The sequence below is a fragment of the Excalfactoria chinensis genome, chromosome 8 (genome assembly GCF_039878825.1).
Source record: "Excalfactoria chinensis isolate bCotChi1 chromosome 8, bCotChi1.hap2, whole genome shotgun sequence".
In the NCBI taxonomy this organism is placed as follows: domain Eukaryota; kingdom Metazoa; phylum Chordata; class Aves; order Galliformes; family Phasianidae; genus Excalfactoria; species Excalfactoria chinensis.
Window position 1 is genome coordinate 27,012,448 of NC_092832.1, and position 18,950 is coordinate 27,031,397.

Consider the following 18,950-nt stretch of genomic DNA (forward strand, 5'->3'; position numbering starts at 1 on the left):
CATGGGCCGTGCCAGGAACCCCTCTGTGTCTGCAGCAGTGCTTGCAGCATACTGCCCGAGCAGGATTATTCATACACTGGTTTCATTGGCACAGCTGCCCAGAGAGTGGGGGCTCAGCATCCCTGGGGGTGTTCAGAGCCGTGGGGATGTGCACTGAGGGATGTGGGCAGTGGGAACAGGGGGGTGGGCTGGGGATCCTACCTGAATGACTGTGATTCCATGAGCGTCAGTAAATACATCCACTGCTCACCTCATGCTGACTGGTCCACAAGTAAAATTAATGAGAATTGCAAAGGGCAGATCTGCATCCCCAGTTCAGGCACCACCTTTCTTGCTGGGCAGTGCACACGAGTGCCTGCAGCCCCCCACAGCCCCTGGCAGCCCCATGCAGTCATTCCAGGCTGCAGAGGACACCCCACCAGATGGAGCCCCCGGAGCCCCTCCTGCTGAGCTGCAGCCTCACAGGCAGCGGGATGCTGCTTCCAGCAACCCCATTCTCATCTCAAAGGGAAAGAACATTGAAACCATCAAAACTACCTGTTTTGTGCATAAAAGGGGGGGAAAAAATGTCTTAAAGTATTGTAGTGCATCGAGTCTTGGTTATTAATCATCAAGACTTTTTAACAGCATATCCACTGTATCTACCTAAAGAATCTCTCTCACGCTTATGCTGGATACTGCGTTCGCTGCTGTATTAGTCACTGCTTAATTACCTCTGTGGAGCCTAATTAACAAGGGTGGTGGAGGAGCTCTGGCAGTGCATGTTAACAAGGCTGCTGACAGCGGTGAGCTGCAAGCTGCAGGTTACGGCAGGACTGAGGATGGAACGTGACTGTCGCTGCGCAGGGACAGCGGGGCACGGGAGGGGGAGCCGGTTCCTGTGTCCATCTCAGTGTCAGTGCATGGGGAAGTGCTGGCACGGCTCGGCTGGGAGCAGCACCCGGACATGGAGTGAGCAGACCAGCCTGCAGCGCGGTGCTGCACGGGGCGGCATGCTGCTGGCCGCGCAGCTCTGACATGCACTCAGTGGCGAGTGAGGCTGCAGCGTGTTACTGTTGAGGCTGCTTTGTGCAGGTTGAAGCACCCGATAGGTGCGGTGTGTGTGTGACCGATAGGTGCGGTGTGTGTGTGTACACGTGCAGCAACGTGCTGTGCTGCGCCTGTTGCAGCGTTTGCGCTGGGAGATGAAATGAGCCGAGCGCTCCCGTAGTTTGAGCCGGGCCTTCTTGGAGGGCGGCAGGCACCGTGCGGGGCCGTGAGGGACCGAGGGGGAACGCGGGGCAGGGCCGCAGGGGGAGCCGGGGCCGAGCAGGGCCGCGGGCTGAGGCGGCGGGCCGGGAGGAGCCCTCGGGCGCCGCGAGGCCTACGGATGGAGGCGGGCCCGGCGCGGGGCAGAGGCCTCAGAGGGAAGAGGCGGCTGTGCGGGCAGCGGAGCCACCCCCGGGGCGGGCCCCGAGCGGTCGGCGCGGCGTTGGCTGCCAGTAAGGCTCGGTGGGACACGGGGACGGAGCGGGAGGGCGGGGAGGAGGCGGCGGTTGTGCCGGGCCTGGGCCGCTCCACAGCCGGCAGGGGCGGCGCAGGGCTCCGCACGGCGCGGGGCGGGCAGGGCACGCTCAGCCTCGGGCTCCGGTATCACCACGAGGCCGCCGGGCCGGGCGTGCGGGGCCTGCCCGCTGCTGGCTGCGTCCCCCGGCAGGGCGGAAGGCCGCGGTGCGGTTCTTGCCGGCCCTCGTGGCAGCGCCAGCCCTGCCTGCCCGAGGGGTGATGCCGGTTTAGAACGAAGGTTGAGGTCTCTGTTGTGTGCAGAGAGTTACAGCGGGAATTCAGACATTTGTGGTTTCATGCCTGTCCGGGTCGGCACAACGTTTATTTACGCTTCTTATTTTTTGGCTTTTGTGTGTGTGTGGAACGTGAATGGTAGTGCTGGAAGCAAACGCTCTGTCATTCCTCTGTGGTTCCCAGGGTCATGTGGAACAACGTTGCCTTGTGCTCCATTTGCAAGCCCTCCCCTCACCCGGTGTCATTACTGCTGCCCAGCCTCCCACCCTTGACTCATGCCTTCAGAAGAATGTGTATGGGCTTCAGCAGCGATAAGCAGTTGGCACAGATAGCACAGAATGGGACGCACGGTGCACTGCCCAGCTGCTTAGCAAGGAGCAAATCAAGGCACAGCCGGTGTGCTCAGACATACCCGCTGCTGGATGGACGCATCCTGGCTGTGCACCGACACGTGTTCGAGGAGAATCTCAGGAACAGTGAAGCTGTTATTAAAAGGTAATAATAGTTTCGGTGATGTTTTTAGTGCGTCGATGGCTGTGAGGTGATGGGGGAGTTACGTGCGGGTGCTTTGAGGAGCTTTTAACCTCGATTGCTAATTAAAATCTTAAGCTACAAACAACCTGTTTTCCTTTCTGCTGCTTCCTGGGCAGTTTCCTTTGGCTGCAATGCCCCAGCCTGGGTTCAGGTTGTATCTCAGTGTTATCCCCTGGCATTGTTCTGCACGTATTGCCGAGAATTATCTTTCTGGGCCTTCACAGACACGTTTCACAGCTGATTTGGAGTGAAAGCAGAGAAATGATGACTCAGGCCTTTAAAGAATTACGATTTGCTAACAAAACAGGAAAATATGTATTCTTACAGATCTGGTGGCAGAATTCAAAGGCCTTTGTTCACAGGGATGTTGCATGAGCTGGAAGCACAGCTCTGGAAAACACACTGTGCCCTCCTGTGGTGGCGTTTGCAACCTTGTTAAAAACCCTTACCACCCTTTTTTTGTAGTTTCCTGAGGTTTTTCAAGCTCTGCAGTGTGCAGGAGCCCATAGTAAGGCACTGGAGTCATACACAGAGTGGTCTGTAAATAGTTATGGCAAGAGGTATTTTTATTTACAGATGATGCATCTTGGTGAAAAAGAAAGTTTTACTTAAAATACACAACTCGGTTTGTTGCAGGCCAAAGTTATTTGAGGTACAATGTTTGTTTCCAGCTTTATTCCATTCATTATCTGTAGTTCATGCTGCCTACTAATGAACGGTAATGAGTTTCTCTATTTGGTGATCATAGTGATACTCCAAATAGAATATTTATTGTATCTATTGCACTTTGGGGGTGGGTTGTTGCTGGGCTTGGACAGGTGACTTCTGAAAAATGAAACTGAAATACTTGCTCGAAATAACATATCTCTGCTTTTTGTTATGCTTTGCAAGAAAACACATGCCTTTGAATAGTGTGGTCTGTTAGCTGGTTCTTCACTGTCATTATCAAGTTGTGCGAGTTCATCTTCGTTCCTGTGTCACTGGGGTGAAGTCTGTGCAATGCATGGAAGTACTAGGCAAAAACTGTGGAAGGTTAACCTGTAAGGGAAGGTTTCATTAACCGAAACTTTCTTCTCAAATCAGATACTCAGAGTTGCTACAGGTGGTCAGTAAAGGAGGGGGAGAGAATGCCATCCTGCGTCACACTCAGAGGAACAAGAAGCTGTTTGTTCGGGAGCGCCTGAAGCTGCTTCTTGATGATGAGGCTTTCCTCGAGCTGTCTCCCCTTGCAGGCCTCAATATGCCATATGGTGATGTCCCTGCTGCTGGGTGCCTCACTGGTAATTGCTAGAGAATGTAACGGGAAATTCATGAAGTTCGTTTGCTTAACTGTTCGTGTCTTTAAGTATGTTTTGTATTCGATCTCAAGATGTGCACGGCTTGAGGGTATTGTTTGGATCAGGCTGTGCTGGAGATGCAGCCTGGAAAGGAGGAGGGTTTGGAACCCAAATGATTAGAGAGGTGATGTCTGAATGTGTTGTCAGTGGCTGCAGGCAGTGTGTGATGGTTGTAGTCTGTGTGATAGGGCTGAAAAATTGTCTAAAAGCTTTAGAATGATGTCACACACTGATGGCTGTGCAATGGAAGGTGACCAAGGGACTGCCTGGCACAGCCCCCATGGCTTTTATTTTGTAATGTTTTGCAGATCATAGCATTGCTCAAATTCAGTGCTCTTTGAGCAGCAGTTCCAGTTTAAAAAGCGACTAGAAGAATGGATTGCAAAATCCTGTCTGTCTTCAGCCACAGGCTGATGTTGTTCAGTTTTATATCAGTCATCTTTAATTCCCCTCCGTCTTAACCCAGTCCAACAGCTGGAAGTCAAAGTGGTTATAATTTCTCTCATATTGTCACCAGGTGGAAGCTGTATTTCAAGTTCTGTCTTGTGCAATTTAGATGTTTGTTTGTTGTGTGTATGTGTGTCATCTCAGTTTCTTTTTCTAGAGAAGAGTCATAGACTTCTATGTGTGGGCTTTGCAACTTAGTTTGCAGCTTAGTGAAACAATGTAAACAAAAGAATGCCCTACTTATAATTTGGCCTCCTTGTTTCGTTTATGGTATCTCGGAGAGTCTGTGTTTCTGTGTTTCCTCCTGTAGGAATTGGAAAGATCTGTGGGATTTGGTGCGTCTTTGTCGCAAATGATGCAACTGTAAAAGGAGGAACTATTTATCCAATTGGAGTGAAGAAACAGCTGAGAGCCCAGGAAATAGCCATGCAGAACAGGCTGGTGTCCGTGTACCTTGTTGACAGTGGGGGAGCATTCCTACCGCTACAGGTAATGCCAGAACCGCTCTCCAAGGGAATATGCCCACTTCTTCATGTTGATTCTGTAGAAATCTCACATTTATGTTGTGTTTCCTTGGTGGGCTGACTTGCACTGTGGTGAGTTTTGTCTGAAAATCCAAGCCCAGGAGTACAAACTTCTATGGCCTCTGAAAATAGTTTTTAACATTCGTGCTATAGTGGCAGGTTTGAACAGTTTCCTTTCCCATTCACGGAGGTCACATTATCACAGAGACTGGTTGTTCTTTCTCCAGACCAAAAGCAAATGAAACGAAACCAAAAACTATGTAAAAAGGGAGACTCTCCTGAAGTTGTTTTACAGCTTAAGTGTGAACGTGAGCTTACCCTTCCCCATGGTTACAACTGGAGGTTGTGTGAAATCAATTGGATTCAGAAAACACAAGAAACTTTCCTGTGCTTTTGAAACACAGTGGCCACAGGTATTTTTGTGGAGCTGCACATCGTGTAAGGACAACAAATGCAGCAGAGGATGCTGTATGTGAAACTTTCTGGTGTGATTGTTAGAGGTGACCTTCTCAGAATTGTCACAGTGCTTTTGTGAATGAACGAAGACGAAGCGTTAGCTTTTGTAGCTGATGCTGCAACTCACTGTGTCTCTTCTCTCTCATGTCAGTCAGAGCTGTTCCCTGACAAGTTGCATGGTGGAAGAGTTTTCTACAATGAAGCGATCTTATCTGCTATGAAGATCCCTCAGGTATGGTGTCATTTTGAATGCAAGTATGTGTAGTAAAATTCTCTTTTATAATGGCTTCTAGGAGCAGCTCTAAAACACACAGTGCATTTTTGAAAGCTCACCTTTTCCGTTTGTGGGGCAGAGTGATGCAAATAGTATCTCACATCACAGAAGACTTCTGCATGAAGAATCTGCTGAGTGCTTACTGACTGATTTGCATGGAAAGCATCAAATCATCAGGTGGTTTCAGGGCAAACATTGAGCTCTGTGTTGCCAAGAACAGCCTCATTCATGCTGGTATTTGTGTCTTTAGTTCATGGCTCTGCAGACTGTGGTTTAGTCTCTTGAACGTTTCTGAAGTAAAAGTAATGACTTTGCCTTTCCATTCTGCTCTTTAGCATGTTGGTCTGGGTTTGGTTCTGTATCCCTCAGGTGGCAGTGGTGTGTGGCTCCTGCGTTGCTGGAGGTGCCTATGTCCCAACCATGGCAGAAGAAACTGTGATTGTAGATAAAATTGGAACGCTGTTCCTTGCTGGCCCACCTCTGGTGAGAGCTGCTACTGGAGAATATGTGTCTCCAGAGGACCTCGGAGGAGCTGCTTTGCACTCTAGGTATGCAAAATAGTTCATAGAAATTGTGGAGAGCTGAGCACACTTAGCCATAAGGAAGGTGCCATTCTGTCCTAAACTAATGTGACTGAAGCTGTCTCCAGTGACTGCAGGTGCTGTGGTTCTCAGGGAAAACGTGCAGTGAAAGAACTGTTAGAAATGACAGGTGAATTATTACAGAAGTTAGTGATGTTCAGATGTATGTGCAGGAATCATTTGATTTTTGGGTTGGTTTGCACAGAAATCCCACTGACTTTAATGTTATGAGCTCACTCATATGGGAGCAAAAACGTGTGATGTTGTCAGAGATGTCAAATATTCTCGGTAGAGATGAGGGTTTTTCCTTTAGTTTTCTCTCAGAATTCACATTTCATTACTACTAATGAATGTTGCTTTCTCTGTTAGAGTCAGTGGCTGCAGTGACCATTTTGCATCTTCAGAAAAGGAAGCCTACGAGTGTGTTCGAAATATTATCTCAACGCTGAATTATGAGCCGGTGCCAGAAGAGCTCGTGGAGCATGACCATCCTCTCTATAGCTCTGATGAGCTCTTGGGGCTGGCACCACGAGATTATAGCTGTACTCTTCCTGTAAAATTGGTAAGCTGGCAGATCCTGTGTTCCTTCGTTCTGTTGGTCTGCTTTATCTGTTATCTGCAGACTGATAGGCAATAAGGTGCACTTCCCCCATAGGGAAATCATGAAGTACCTGAGAAATTCCATACGGTTGCCTGATCAGTTGCCAACCAGTCCTGAGTCTGCAGCAAAACAGAATGGCACTGATTCTGTAGAGCTGCTGAAAATATTTAAACAGAAAGCCTGCTAGAGATAGGATAATTATGGATCACACCAGCTGATCCCCATCTGCTTCTGCGCGCTGTTGGAGATGCTTTTACACCAGTGTGTCATGTACTGTGTTGGCTGCTTTAGAACATGCATCCCTTTAGAAAAGGGGCTTGTGTCCTGCTTCCTCTCATCAACCTGTTGTTTTCTTTGAGGGGTCTAGGCTCTATGTTGTAAATCAAATGCCTATTGAAAAATGCAAAAACAAAGAAATTCAAGCTAGATTTGTTTGAGGTTGGGCCAGATGTCTCTGCAGAGACTGGAGAACTGCACAGCAGTATTGTTGTTGTGTGGTTCTAGGTGAGGTTTGGTCTCTCTGAGGATGTGAGCTCTCTACCTTTACCGGAGGGAAGTTCCTGGAGTTAAGGGGATTGGATGTAATCAGCAGCGTCGCTTTGACTAGCAGCTCTTAAACCTGTGTTCAAAAAAAAGTGTGAGTTGGGTGCTGCTGGGTGCTCTTAGGCACACAAACTGTATGTGCTGCTTTTTTCATAAGGCTTCTATGCACAGGAGCAGCTGTCTTCTGTAACTTTGAAATAACTGTGGGGTTGAGCTGTGTCTCAGGAGATATGGTTGGTAGTCAATCAAAAACACAGATTTGATGCTTTGTGCATGTTGAGTATTTATTGGAGCATAAGACATAAAAGGACTGCTGTGATCATTTAGTTTGACTGCTCGTGTAATAGAGGTCTCCTCACTGTTTGAACAGAGCATATCTTTCACCAGGACTTGTCTGTTTTTGCCTAGCTTTCTATAGGCAAGATTGTGTATTTCTTTGCAGGTTCTGAGCCGCCTGCTGGATGGAAGCAGGTTCCAGGAGTTCAAGGCTGAGTATGGAACAACATTAGTAACGGGATTTGGCCACGTGGAAGGGTAAGGCTGTAAGATTCACCATCACTGTGCATGGGCGTGTATGTCTCAATAGCTTTTGTACCACTATCAGGATCTGCAATATTCCCATATCAATATTTACAGAGTTGTGAATCAGTGAGGAATTGATAAATACTTCCAGAAAGCATACATACATACATACATACATACATATATACATATATATATATATATTAAAATGTACTCTAGAGAGGTTTTTTTTGGTGAAAAAATGAACTTTTTGGCTTGACTGTTGTGTTGTATGTTAGAGGAAACAGAGCACCCAGGATCCTGACACCTTGTTTGTTATCCTGCAGTGTGAACTGTTGCACCTGTGCCCTCAACTGCCTTCTTCTGAGTGTTAATCTGTGTTAATACTTCTGTGCTTTATACACAGGGAGTGCTATAAAATGTCTCATTTATTAGGGGGAGGAGGTTCCATGAGTGGGACGATGCATGTAATTGCATCCTTTTAGTCTGGATTTCTGCAGAAGGGCAGATCCACGCCATCCATTTACGTTTCCATCCCTCAGCAGGATGCTGCGTGCTGCCTTTTCTTCATTTCTGGGGAGAACATTGATGTGTCTGTTTTGTAGGCACTTGGTGGGAGTAGTGGCTAACAACGGGGAGCTTTCTCATGCTGCTGCTCTCAAGGGCAGCCATTTTGTGCAGCTGTGCAGTCACCGCGCCATTCCCATCCTCTTTTTCCAAAACACAGCTCCACAAGCAGCAGAGCCAACAAGCATCTCACAGGTACGGCGTGTTCATCTGCCCTGCTCAGTTCAGGCAATACCTGGCTCTCGTTTTGACTAACACACATTTTGAAAGCCATTAATTACTAGGAAAGCTAATTTCCAGTCTGCTTTTGATGGTTAAATCAAGAAGCTTCATAATTAACTTTCTTAAATCTCCCCTTTGCGTTCCCACCTGGTTTTGATTTTAGGCAGGCCTGTATGCAGGTAATCCAGCTGGTAATGCGGGCTGTAACATTCAGAATTCGTGGTGCTTTTCCCTTTGAGATGCAGCCTGTTGGTTCTTCTGCTGCCGCTGTGATCCACAGGAAATAAATATTGCCCTTTTCTAAAGTGAAGGCATTGAAGTACAGTATGTTGTGTCCTGGGCTTTGGAAGGCTCCTTGCAGAGCCTGTGTTGAGGCTTTTGCAGCTCCATTCCCCCAGCTGTCACCAGCACTTAAGGCAAAACCTGCTGCAATTCTGTTGTATCTGAGCTCTGCTGATGCCCGGGAGACCCAGAGTTGCACTGTACCGCAGGTTTCTGCACACTGGTTATAATGTTCTGCTGATGTACACTGTAAAATAAGTAGCATCGTGGGCCGTGGTGGTTAGTTCATTGATCCCACCTTGCTGCTTTGGAAGAAATGATCATACAGAATTGTAAAGAAAGAATTGCTTTAGGAGTAGGCTGCATGTTTGGTGGAAGTGGAAGGAATCTAACAGAGCGCGGAACTAAACTGTTTCTTTTCATTTCAGGCAGAGGCTCAGGCCAGCAGGTTGAAAGCCCAGGCCTCCATGATGGCTGCTGTCGCCTGCGCAGCTGTTCCCAAAATAACCATAGTGATTGGTGGCTGTTTTGGGAGTGAAAGTTATGCCATGGTAAGGGGGCACAGGAATCAGGGGGGTTGGTAATGGACTCAAGGCTTTGCACAGCATTCACGGCGCTTTCATTTCTTTAGCATGGTTAGCTGCTGTGCAGACATCTGACTTGATTTGTGATCCTAACTAACTTTAGTTAAGAACCACATCACAGGGTGTGATTACAGCAGATTTGATCTGCAGTGAACCTGGGGTGGGTTCCGAGAATCAGATTGTCTGGAAATGTCACTACTGAGGGTTCAGAGCTGCTGTTTGCTCAGCACACGTTTGTTTTCAGTGGTCTACAACAGATTCAGTAGTGTTGCTACGTGTGCTACTTGTGCCGCTAGGAGGTGCACTGGTCTCTTTGCTCACTTTGGATTAGGCACGGTGAAATAATGAATACCCATAGTGAATGCAGTGGGACTGTGGTGGTTACTTCTGCAGGGGATCTGGAAAAGAGAAGGCTGCGAGGTGACCTGATGGCGGCCTGTCAGTATCTAAAGGGAGCAACAGGAAAGAAGGGGACGGACTCTTTGGTGGGGTCTGTGGCAACAGGACAAATGGAAATGGCTTCAGGCTGAAGCGGGGAGATTGAGGTTAGATATAAGGAAAAAATCTTTTACCGTGAGGGCGTGAGGCACTGGAGCAGGTTGCCTTGTGGTGATGCTCCATCCATGGAGACTTTCAAAGCGAGGCTGGATCAGGCCCTGGGCAGCCTGACCTGGCTGTGGTGTCCCTGCGCACTGCAGGGCTGTTGGACTTGATGGCCTTCAGAGGTCCCTCCCAGCACGAAGGATTCTAGGATTCTGTGATCTGTACTGATAGAGAAGCTGTAGCTGCAATGGGAAAGAATCTGCATCACTATTGGTTTACAAACTTAGCTGTTACATTTTGTCTCAAGCTTGATAGTGACATTGTAGCCCCCCCTTTTTTGTTTGGTGTTTAAATTCAGTGAATTTCTACTGTATTGTTTTGTTTTGTTTTACTTTTGCAGTGTGGGAGATCGTTCAGTCCAAACTTTCTGTTCTTGTGGCCTAATGCAAGAGTTGCTCTTGTGGATTCAAGACGTTTGTCCATAGTCCCACAAGCTGGGGGCAGTGATTGTACGGATGAATCCGAGCTGAAACATTTGAAACAGAAGTAAGGACATCAAGCAGGAAAACCCTGCAGTTGTGCTGACATTTATACCTAATTGTGCTCGTATTTCAGGCCAGTGCAACACAAATGGCTGAAACAAACTTGAATTTGATGACAGCTATTTTAGAATTGTGTATAATTCCATGTCTGCTCTTAGGATCTTCTCATAGAAATGCAAAATATTTGCTTAGAAAATCCTGAAACCACAAAACATGATGTCAAGTCAGTGCTATAAATTAGCCAACAGTGATCGTCTGAATGCAGAGGATCATCTTTGAACTGCAGAGGGATCAGATCTGCTATGTATTTGCTGGATCCCAGTGGATTTTAACACTAGAACAGCACATTCACTTTGAATTGAAACATATGCCTTTTCTATCATTAACTTTGTTTTACCAGCCTGGTGCTTTTATTGTTAAACTTCGCTGCTTCTAAGCATGTTTGGTGCTCTTTCTTTTCCAGGCTAGAGGAAGAGAGCAGTGCGTTTTACTCTTCTGCCAGACTCTGGGATGATGGTGTAATTCTCCCCCAGAATACCAGAAAGGTAGGTGGCTTTGTTTTCCTCCAGTGTATGTTCTATGATATGTTTTAATCTTCAGGTCTCATGATGAGTGTGTGCACCTCTGGTTCGCTCACTTTTCTCGGTGGCATTCTCTCTAAAAGCCACCAGTGCTGCTTTGCAGCGCCGTGTTGTTTGTTAGCAGTGTGTAGAGTTTGCATTTCTGAAGGCTTTTTTGTTTGTTATTTTTAGACTAAACAATCACAAATATATCCTGATATCAATTAATACTTCTAACGAGGGCACATAGTTATGGTGCTCCACATGTTAAATAATGTTAAATATCTTCTGGAGCATGTACAGGGACTTTGATAATGGGAGAGCCCTGAGAAGTGTTTTCTAGTGCGTGAGCTCACACCCAACCACTGGGTCTCGAGGAGCCATTCTTGAGAAGTCATTGACTTCTGTTTCTGCTGCCTGCAGCTGTATGTTTAGCAGAAATAAGAACAAATGCATTATTGAATGACTGCTTACCCAGTAACCCTCGCTGCCCTTTTGTTGCAGAGGCTCATTGCTTATATTGTTTGTGGTTCTTTTTAATCAGGTAATTGCACAGTGCTTGCAGATTATAGAGCAGCAGAAGTACCAGGCGCTGCCTCCTTACGAGTCTCCTGTGATGAGAATGTAACTGCAGCCCTTCTCAAGTAATCACCCTTTGAAGTTAGCACCTTACGCTGGAAAGCTTTAATGTAAATGATTTTCTAATTCTTTGATACTGTGAATAAAAATGTTGAACCACTGCAAACAAACAGTCCTGGATTTCAAGTCTGTTTACAATAAGCTTGTATTTTGAAACAGTCTGTTGCTGCTACATGGTCATTTTGTGGAGAGAAAGGATTCAGTTGTGATTCTGTAGCGCTCTAACAAAACAGATTCACTTTAAGCTGTAACAATTGCTTGATTATTTATTTTATTTTCTTTCATATTAAGAATATGCAGAACTCAAACAGCGCTTTGAGAAAAGAGATGGGAAAGAGAAGACACATGGCTGCAAACTAGACAAGAGTAATGAGCGTAAGCTTTAGCAAAGCAGAGAATGCTGCCAGCAAAGTCAGATTGCCAGAGCACCGTGGAAGGGCTCCCCTCAGCTTGCTCTGAGGATACCAGTGCAGTGAGCAGGAGGTGAGTTCAATCCAAAACACCCCCATAGGATAAAAATTACCTCTTCTCAAAGCACGCAATAGCACATTCTACATAATGTTACCACACATACAGGGACTGAGGTTACACTGTGCTGTTTCATGCATCTTTCTCTCTGTTGCATCTGCAAAAATTAATCTTGTAAAAGAAATGGTATTGTTTATTGTGTTGTACATCTTGAAATTAGGCCACAGAATACGTTTGAGAAACACCTGGGTAAGTGTTTTGAGAAATAAGGAACAAAACTGAAATTCTCAGTCTTAAATAGGGCCAAGGCCATGGACACAGCATTGGGAAGCCCATGGCAGGGGTTTGGACCTGGAAGGGCTGGAAGGCCCCTTCCAACCTAAGCCATTGTATAGTTCTGTGAACTAAGTACTCACAAACAAATGACCTAAATTCCTTCAGTGTCACTTTCTGTGTGCTTGTAAATGAAGACAGCATCTTTTTGGAGCTGGGAGAAGCCTAACGTGGCGTGCTGTAGGCAGCAGTCAAGCTCTTTTGAAGAGTCCATGGAAAGTCACAGGGATGTTCACCTCCACTTCAGCCCTCGCCACTTCACTCATGTCCTTGGCATTCAGGATCAGGAGGTAGGCAGGCTTTGGCCCTGAGCCGGGGCTGATCACAATGCTCAGCACCACCCCTGGGAAGTGACAAAAACAGGCACTCAGTACTGCCAGGGGCTCTCCTAGCTTCACATGTTCCTGCTCAGGGATGAGGAATTCAGGGAATGAGTAGATGCCCTTTAAGCCTAGTGCTGCCAGCTTCAAAAATAGGTACAGCGCTGGCAATATGTGAATAAATGCGTGCAGTGCTTGGCATGAGTGCAATTCTGTGTCCTCCACAGCCAAAACCTGAATTCGCCCCCCTCCTACACAGGGAGGAGGGGTTTACAAATAAAAACATACTTGGCTTGAGACAGGTTTAATTTCACAAAGCTTGGCCATCTGGAATTCTTTAAGTAGTGTAGTTCCTGATGGAAAAAGGCTGGGAAATGAGAACAGATGATCTGAACCTACAGATTTTTTCCTGTGTTCTCAGAAACTCACCAGCAGTGTTAGAACAGGGCACATCTCACCCAGGAGCGGCCTCTGCAGGCCTTCTGGCTCCTGCATGTCCCTGGTGCACCATGGAAATAGGTCACGCCTGGGGCCAGTGGACACAAACTGCAAACAACTCCAATTAACAAGCGAAAAATGATTAATTACCATCATCTTCCTCCAGAGCATCTGGATGGGAAACGAAGATTGGCTCTGATGGGTATGAATCTGGCTCCTGCCACACCCAGGTCTCCTTTGTTTTAACATTCAGCTTGCAAAGCTAAGTGGAGAAAATAAAACCACATCTCAAAAATGCCTTTACTTGCCCTTAAGCAAAAGCTCATCAGAAAGATGTGCCTTCGCTGATAGTTACCCTGTCTGGAACAAAGTGGTTCAGTCCAAGCCCGTATGTGTATGTGTAGGGTTTCCCACCATATTTCTTGTAATTGATCTGTGGAAATTCAAAGGCTGCAAAAATAGGTATGTATGCATGAGAGTTAGCAGGAATGGATGGCTGATGGTGCTCGTGCTGCCTCTGTGGCTCAGAGTTGTCGTCTTACCATGGCGTGGCCCTGAGAAAATCACTTCTGGCTCCAGCCAGATAGTCTCATCGCTGCGCAGCGTCGCGGTGGCTGTTGTGTAGGGCAGGGTGACCAAGTTCTTGCCTGTGTCGGCCTGGGACAAAGAACAACGCCCAAGACAAATGGAGAAACACATTTCTGAGAGTGGGCTGCATGGTTTGCTTGAGCAGCAGAGCAAGATGGAGTACAGCTCAGGTAGACTCATCCAGCGAGGAGGACCACAACAGGGGGAGCAGGGAATTGCACAGCTCTGCACCAGGCTGACCAGTGCTTTAAGGATTAAACCAGCAGTGCTGGGCTGCCTGCGGTACCTTGTCGATGTGGAGGGGCAGCACGTATCTGCGGGCTTCGGGCTGCGGGGCCTTCTCTGCCTGCTTCTTTACTTCATCCCAGTTTGCTCGGAGGTTGGCTAAGTAGAGGTAGTTGTAAACAAACTCAAATCTGCACAGAAATGGGATCAGAAGCAGCAAAGAAGTCATTGCCAGGAACGAGTTCCAAACCAGCTATTTTTTTCCCCTAGAATTCAATTAAGTGACATGAGCCCTGCTCTGCTCCACTGGGAGCTGCAGGGCCAGACCAGCTTGGGGACGTGTTTCCATCTTGGTGTGGGGCCTTGACATGGAAGCATTGGCACACACAGCCCAGGGAGTGGGCAGGTCCCCATCCCTGGGGGTGTTCCAGAACTGTGGCAATGTGGTACTGAGGGACCACATCAGTGGGTATGTGGGTCTCAGAGGAGTGGTTCTATGAAGGCAGTGTTGGCACCCACCCCTTCCATGTGCAGAGGTCGACAATGAGGAACCCGTTATCCTCGAAGGTGTTGATGTGATGGAAGAGGTTGAAGGCTGAGGTCCGGTACTTGATATTGAGGAGCCGCCCTTTCTTTTTCTCTGCCACATGAAGCCACACCTGAAAGGCAAGCAGGAGGCCAGTCTCACTGGTGAGTGGGCATGGTGTGCTGGGCACAGGCCCCATGTGACCCAATGCCTTACCCCCATGGTCTCATTGGACTCAAAGCAGTCCATGTAGTTGGCTCCCCAGAGGCTCCAGGAGGAGAGGAACTTGAGGAGGTTGATCTTCACTGGGGTTTCGACAAATACGATGTAGTTTGCAGTCAGACCAAAACTGTGGGAACATACACATGTGCTGCATGCTACAAGGAACCAGAGCTCAGTGGGTGTGCAGTCAGTCAGCTGAGCTTGGCAGGAGTTACCTGTGCACGTAGGAGGGCTTAAATCTGTCACTGCAAGGGAACTGCACCACCACCTCTGACTTGTTCATTGGGTCCTCCTTGTCTGCAAAGGACAGCCGCGTGGTTATGGGGAGCTTCCAGCCACATGCTGCTGCGTTAGCAGTGCCTGCCCAGCAAGGCCTCTGCCTCTAGCACTAAGCAAGATTGTGATCTAGAGCATGAATGTCCAACTTGATAGTTTTATGGTTTTGGTGCCCTCTTTTTTTTAATGCTTTAATAGAAAAAAAGGTTTTGTTATTTATACACATTAACTATATTATGGTTTGTATGTGGCCCAAGGCAGTTCCTCTTGGCTCAGCTTGGCCCATGCAAGCCAAAAGGTTGGACACTCATAGTCTAGAACCACGTAAATACTTGTTTAGAAGATAACATTTCTACAGCTGAACAAAAGAAGGAAAGCCAAACAAAGAACTCTGATGACAAAACACATCTGAGGAATGAGTAGTAGTTTATAGAACAAGATTTTCATGAGCTCATTTGGAGGTGTGTTGAACTGACCTGCCTGGAGTGGAGGGATCCGTATGATGTTGTAGGCCAGCGAGAAGTTTTTCCCAAAGCAATTGCCAATGTTGTAAACGGTGCCATCGTTCTCCACGTGGGGGTGGGCTGTGGCCCCATTGACGGAGACGTACTTGCAGAGATCCACCTGGGGATGGGGAGCGGGGAGGTGTGGGCAGTGTGGGCAGCCCTGGGAGTTGTCTGTCTGTGATGAGGGTGAGCAATGTGGGAAAGGAGGTGAGGCTGCCATGTGTTAGGAGCTGAGTACCAAAACCTACCTGCTTGATTGTCTCTAGAGTGTCTGGGTTAATTTTGGTTATAAAGTTGGTCTCTGTACAGGCGTAGTAATCCTCGCCAACAGGGTAGACATTAACGAGGGCATTATCGGTGACCTCCACCCCTTTAAAGTAGGAGAAAAACCTGCGTGGAGGAAGGCAGTGAGGTCAGCAGAGGCCCCGTGGCATGAAGCTGCAGTGCTTGGCAGGGCCTCGATACCTGGAGAAAATGTTCTTGCATGGGTCTGGGTAGGCATAGGTACCAAATTCAGTTATCACGATCCTTTTCTCTGTCATGGCTCGCACATAAGCATCTGTCCTGACGAACCTGAGGGAGTGAGGCACATTACACACAGTCACACCAAGGCAACAAGCAATGCAATTAAAATAAACACAAATATTTTTTGTGGTGAGGCTCCTGAGAGCTCAGTCCAGCCCCCAGCAGCGACCAGGGCTGTGTTGCAGCATGTGAAGTGCTGGAGCCCCGGGCATGGCGGGCAGCTGCAGCCCCCAGGAGCATGTTGTCACTGCAGCAGCTGCAGGCAGCCCCTGCTGCCATCAGAAGGTTTCTGGACTGTAGGAGAAGTGATGTTATTTGCTGAGTGTGCTGTTGTTCACAGAACTGTAGAATGGCTGGGTTTGAGGGACCTTCCATCCTGTCTGGTTCCAACCCGGTGCCATGGGCTGCTCAAGCCCCCATCCAGACTGGCCGTGGCACCTCTGGGGATGGGACACCCCCACTTCTCTGGCAGCCTGCCCCAATGCCCTGCTTTGGGAGAGCTCCCTGCTGGAGCTCCTCCAATGAACACGGACCCCAGAGAGCAGCAGTCCTTGGCTGCTACCTGCGGTGGTAGGTGACGTGTCCCTCCTTGAAGTCGAACTTGTGCAGCAGTGCCTGGCCATCGAAGAGGTGGTAGAATGGCTCTGCCCCGACCTCAAAGAGGCCAGGCCCGCATCGCAGGAGGCTGCCTCTGAGCCAGGTGGGGATCCTGCCTGCAGGAGATGCAGCAGCATCATCAAAACATTTCATCTTCTATTTTTTTATCCTGTGTTTATTCTGTTATAGGAGTTATTATCTAAAGACAAGTTGACGGATGCTTTTGGAATCAGAATCATTCATGTTGGAAAAGCCCTCCAAGATCCCTAAGCCCAAATACTGCCCACCTCAGTGCCTCATCCCCACAGCTCTGAACGCCCCCAGGGATGTGAGCCCACCCCTGTGCAGCTGTGCAGTGCTGAGCGCTCTTTGGAGCAGAGATGTCCCCCAGCACCCAGCCTGCCCTGCCCTGGCACAGCGTGAGGCCGTCACCTCTCATCCCATCGCTGTTCCATGGCAGCAGATGCCGACTCCCCTCCCCTCATCCCAACCTCCTGCCAGGAGCTGTGGGAAGCAGTGAGGTCTCCCTGAGCCTCCTCTGCCCCAGAGAGAAGTTCTTTATGAACCTTTAGGACTATGGTTTCTTCTTACTCTACAGAGCCATAGGACAAGGATCCTTGGAACACTAGTTCCAAGCAGTTCTCTGTCCTTCCTCTGCTCCCAGTACATCAACTCAGCCATGTCCCAAACATGTGAACTTCCTCGATATCATTTAATTTTGTGTCCCAGGACCTGCAACCCCCCAGACCTGGGTTCTGTGGCCCCAGTGCTCTGGAGAACAGTGTGGGGCTCATAGGAAAGGAGGCAGTGAGGGCACAGACCTGTGACGTGGGCGGTGACGGGTGAGGACAGCTCCTCCACTGTCTCAAAGAGCTTCTTGTAACCTCCCGCGGGATGCTCCACCCTGCAAGGGACACCAGACCTACGTTGGCAGCTTCCAGGTGGTGCGGGGAGGACAATGCAGGGCTTGCAAAACCAATGAGGTGAGCAGGGAGAATCAGGAAGTCTTGGGGGTACAGAAGGGGAACCAGCAGCAGGACAGAAGATACCTCATTCCCAACAAGTGGTACATGATGGGCACAGAGGATAAACCGAGAACATCTGTCACATCAGGAAGCAGGACGCCTTTCAGTAACAAACACCCACCTTTCCTCCCAAGCCTTGAATAATTTTTACATCGTTAAGCAAAGCGTTTTGCAGTACGCAGCTGAGAATGATTTGCTAAGCTCCAATTCCTATCTATAGCAAAGCACGCAATTGCATGGCACGTGGTCCTTGCCTCTATCACAGGGACCACTGCCTTGGTGCCCCACAACCCCGCACCATCCCAACCTCACCGCCCCAAGGAGCAACCCCCCCCACCCCATGTAGAGAAGAGCCCCAGCAGCACTCACTGGCTGTACATCGTCTCGGTGCAGGATTTGAGGCCCCTGGAGCCGCATGCGGGTTTTTATGGGAGTGCAGGAAGGAGTGACAGGAGCTGCATGCAGCCAATGGGCTCAGCGCTGGAACAGAGGCGGCTTTCAGGCTGAAATCCTCCCGATGCCTTGCGAGGCTTTGTCTCGCTGTTCACACAAAAAGCAGCTTTCAGGGTTTTTTTCTGAGCCCTAAATTCTTCCCGAGCAGAAGAGATTACAAAGAAAAACAAAACAAAACAGAGGAACTGGAGCTGCACTTCACCTCAGCTCTGCGCTACAGTCACTGCATCCCCATCCTGTGCAGTGACACCAGTGATGGCAGGGACAGGTGTCACTGCCCAGCATCACCAGCCACCGCCTGTCTCCCATCTCCTAGAACCACACAATCTGTCAGGTTGGAAGAGCCCTCCAAGCTCCCCAGCCCACCCCCCACGTCCCTCCGTGCCGCATCCCCACGGCTCTGAGCACCCCCTGGATGGTGACCCCCATGCAGCTGTGCAGTGCTGAGCGCTCTTTGGAGAAACAGCAGCTCCTCATATCCAACCCAAGTCATCAATGAGATCTGAGCAGTGTTGGAAGTGGCATTTCAGCTTAACATGTTTTGAAATAAATCTCCAAGTGAGCCACAACACTCAAACCAAATTAAGGCTTTAAAAAAAGCAGACTAAACATGTTTATATGAGTTTAATTCTTGCGTGAAAACAAGTTAAAAAGCCACAGTGTGTACACGAGCTCGTGGGCTTTTGCAAGAGCAGAGTGGAACGTGAGAAGCAGCCTTAGGCCCTTTGCTCACACCGACCTCCCCTCCCAGAGCAAAGGGGAACAAAGCTGAACCAAAGCACTGCTCAGCTGGCAGCACTGAGCCCTCCTTAGCACTGTGTGCCAGTACAGTCGCACTGAAACTTTTCTTCCTACGTGAGTGCAAAACAACCACAGATCTTTCCTGCCGTCACTGATCTTAGACCAAAGCC

The 18,950-nt window shown here is 48.5% G+C and overlaps 2 protein-coding genes across 5 annotated transcripts; one reads left to right on the plus strand and one right to left on the minus strand.

Moving 5' to 3' along the window:
• Positions 1 to 897: 897 nt before the first annotated feature.
• Positions 898 to 11,641, plus strand: LOC140255362 (biotin-dependent 3-methylcrotonyl-coenzyme A carboxylase beta1 subunit-like). Of its 3 annotated transcripts, none has more exons than XM_072342862.1 (13): positions 898 to 1,091; positions 1,963 to 2,274; positions 3,397 to 3,593; positions 4,408 to 4,586; positions 5,229 to 5,309; positions 5,721 to 5,899; positions 6,302 to 6,494; positions 7,519 to 7,610; positions 8,204 to 8,360; positions 9,098 to 9,220; positions 10,197 to 10,342; positions 10,802 to 10,883; positions 11,443 to 11,641. In XM_072342862.1, exons 2-13 carry the CDS (start codon positions 1,967 to 1,969, stop codon positions 11,524 to 11,526), a joined length of 1,821 nt encoding a protein of 606 aa, XP_072198963.1. In that variant the 5' UTR covers positions 898 to 1,091; positions 1,963 to 1,966; the 3' UTR covers positions 11,527 to 11,641. The 3 variants fall into 3 exon arrangements, with proteins under 3 accessions (XP_072198963.1, XP_072198962.1, XP_072198964.1); XM_072342861.1 differs by lacking the exon at positions 898 to 1,091 and adding an exon at positions 1,283 to 1,481; XM_072342863.1 differs by lacking the exon at positions 898 to 1,091 and adding an exon at positions 1,603 to 1,629.
• A 236-nt stretch (positions 11,642 to 11,877) lies between these two features.
• Positions 11,878 to 18,093, minus strand: RPE65 (retinoid isomerohydrolase RPE65). Of its 2 annotated transcripts, XM_072342864.1 has the most exons (14): positions 17,956 to 18,093; positions 17,383 to 17,465; positions 16,527 to 16,677; positions 15,905 to 16,012; positions 15,688 to 15,829; positions 15,410 to 15,557; positions 14,873 to 14,954; positions 14,652 to 14,784; positions 14,429 to 14,568; positions 13,971 to 14,100; positions 13,639 to 13,753; positions 13,452 to 13,546; positions 13,247 to 13,358; positions 11,878 to 12,681 (listed from the first exon to the last, which is right to left on the minus strand). In XM_072342864.1, exons 1-14 carry the CDS (start codon positions 17,964 to 17,966, stop codon positions 12,530 to 12,532), a joined length of 1,602 nt encoding a protein of 533 aa, XP_072198965.1. In that variant the 5' UTR covers positions 17,967 to 18,093; the 3' UTR covers positions 11,878 to 12,529. The 2 variants fall into 2 exon arrangements, with proteins under 2 accessions (XP_072198965.1, XP_072198966.1); XM_072342865.1 differs by lacking the exon at positions 17,956 to 18,093 and having other exon boundaries at positions 16,527 to 16,673; positions 17,383 to 17,452.
• Between the last annotated feature and the right edge of the window lie 857 nt (positions 18,094 to 18,950).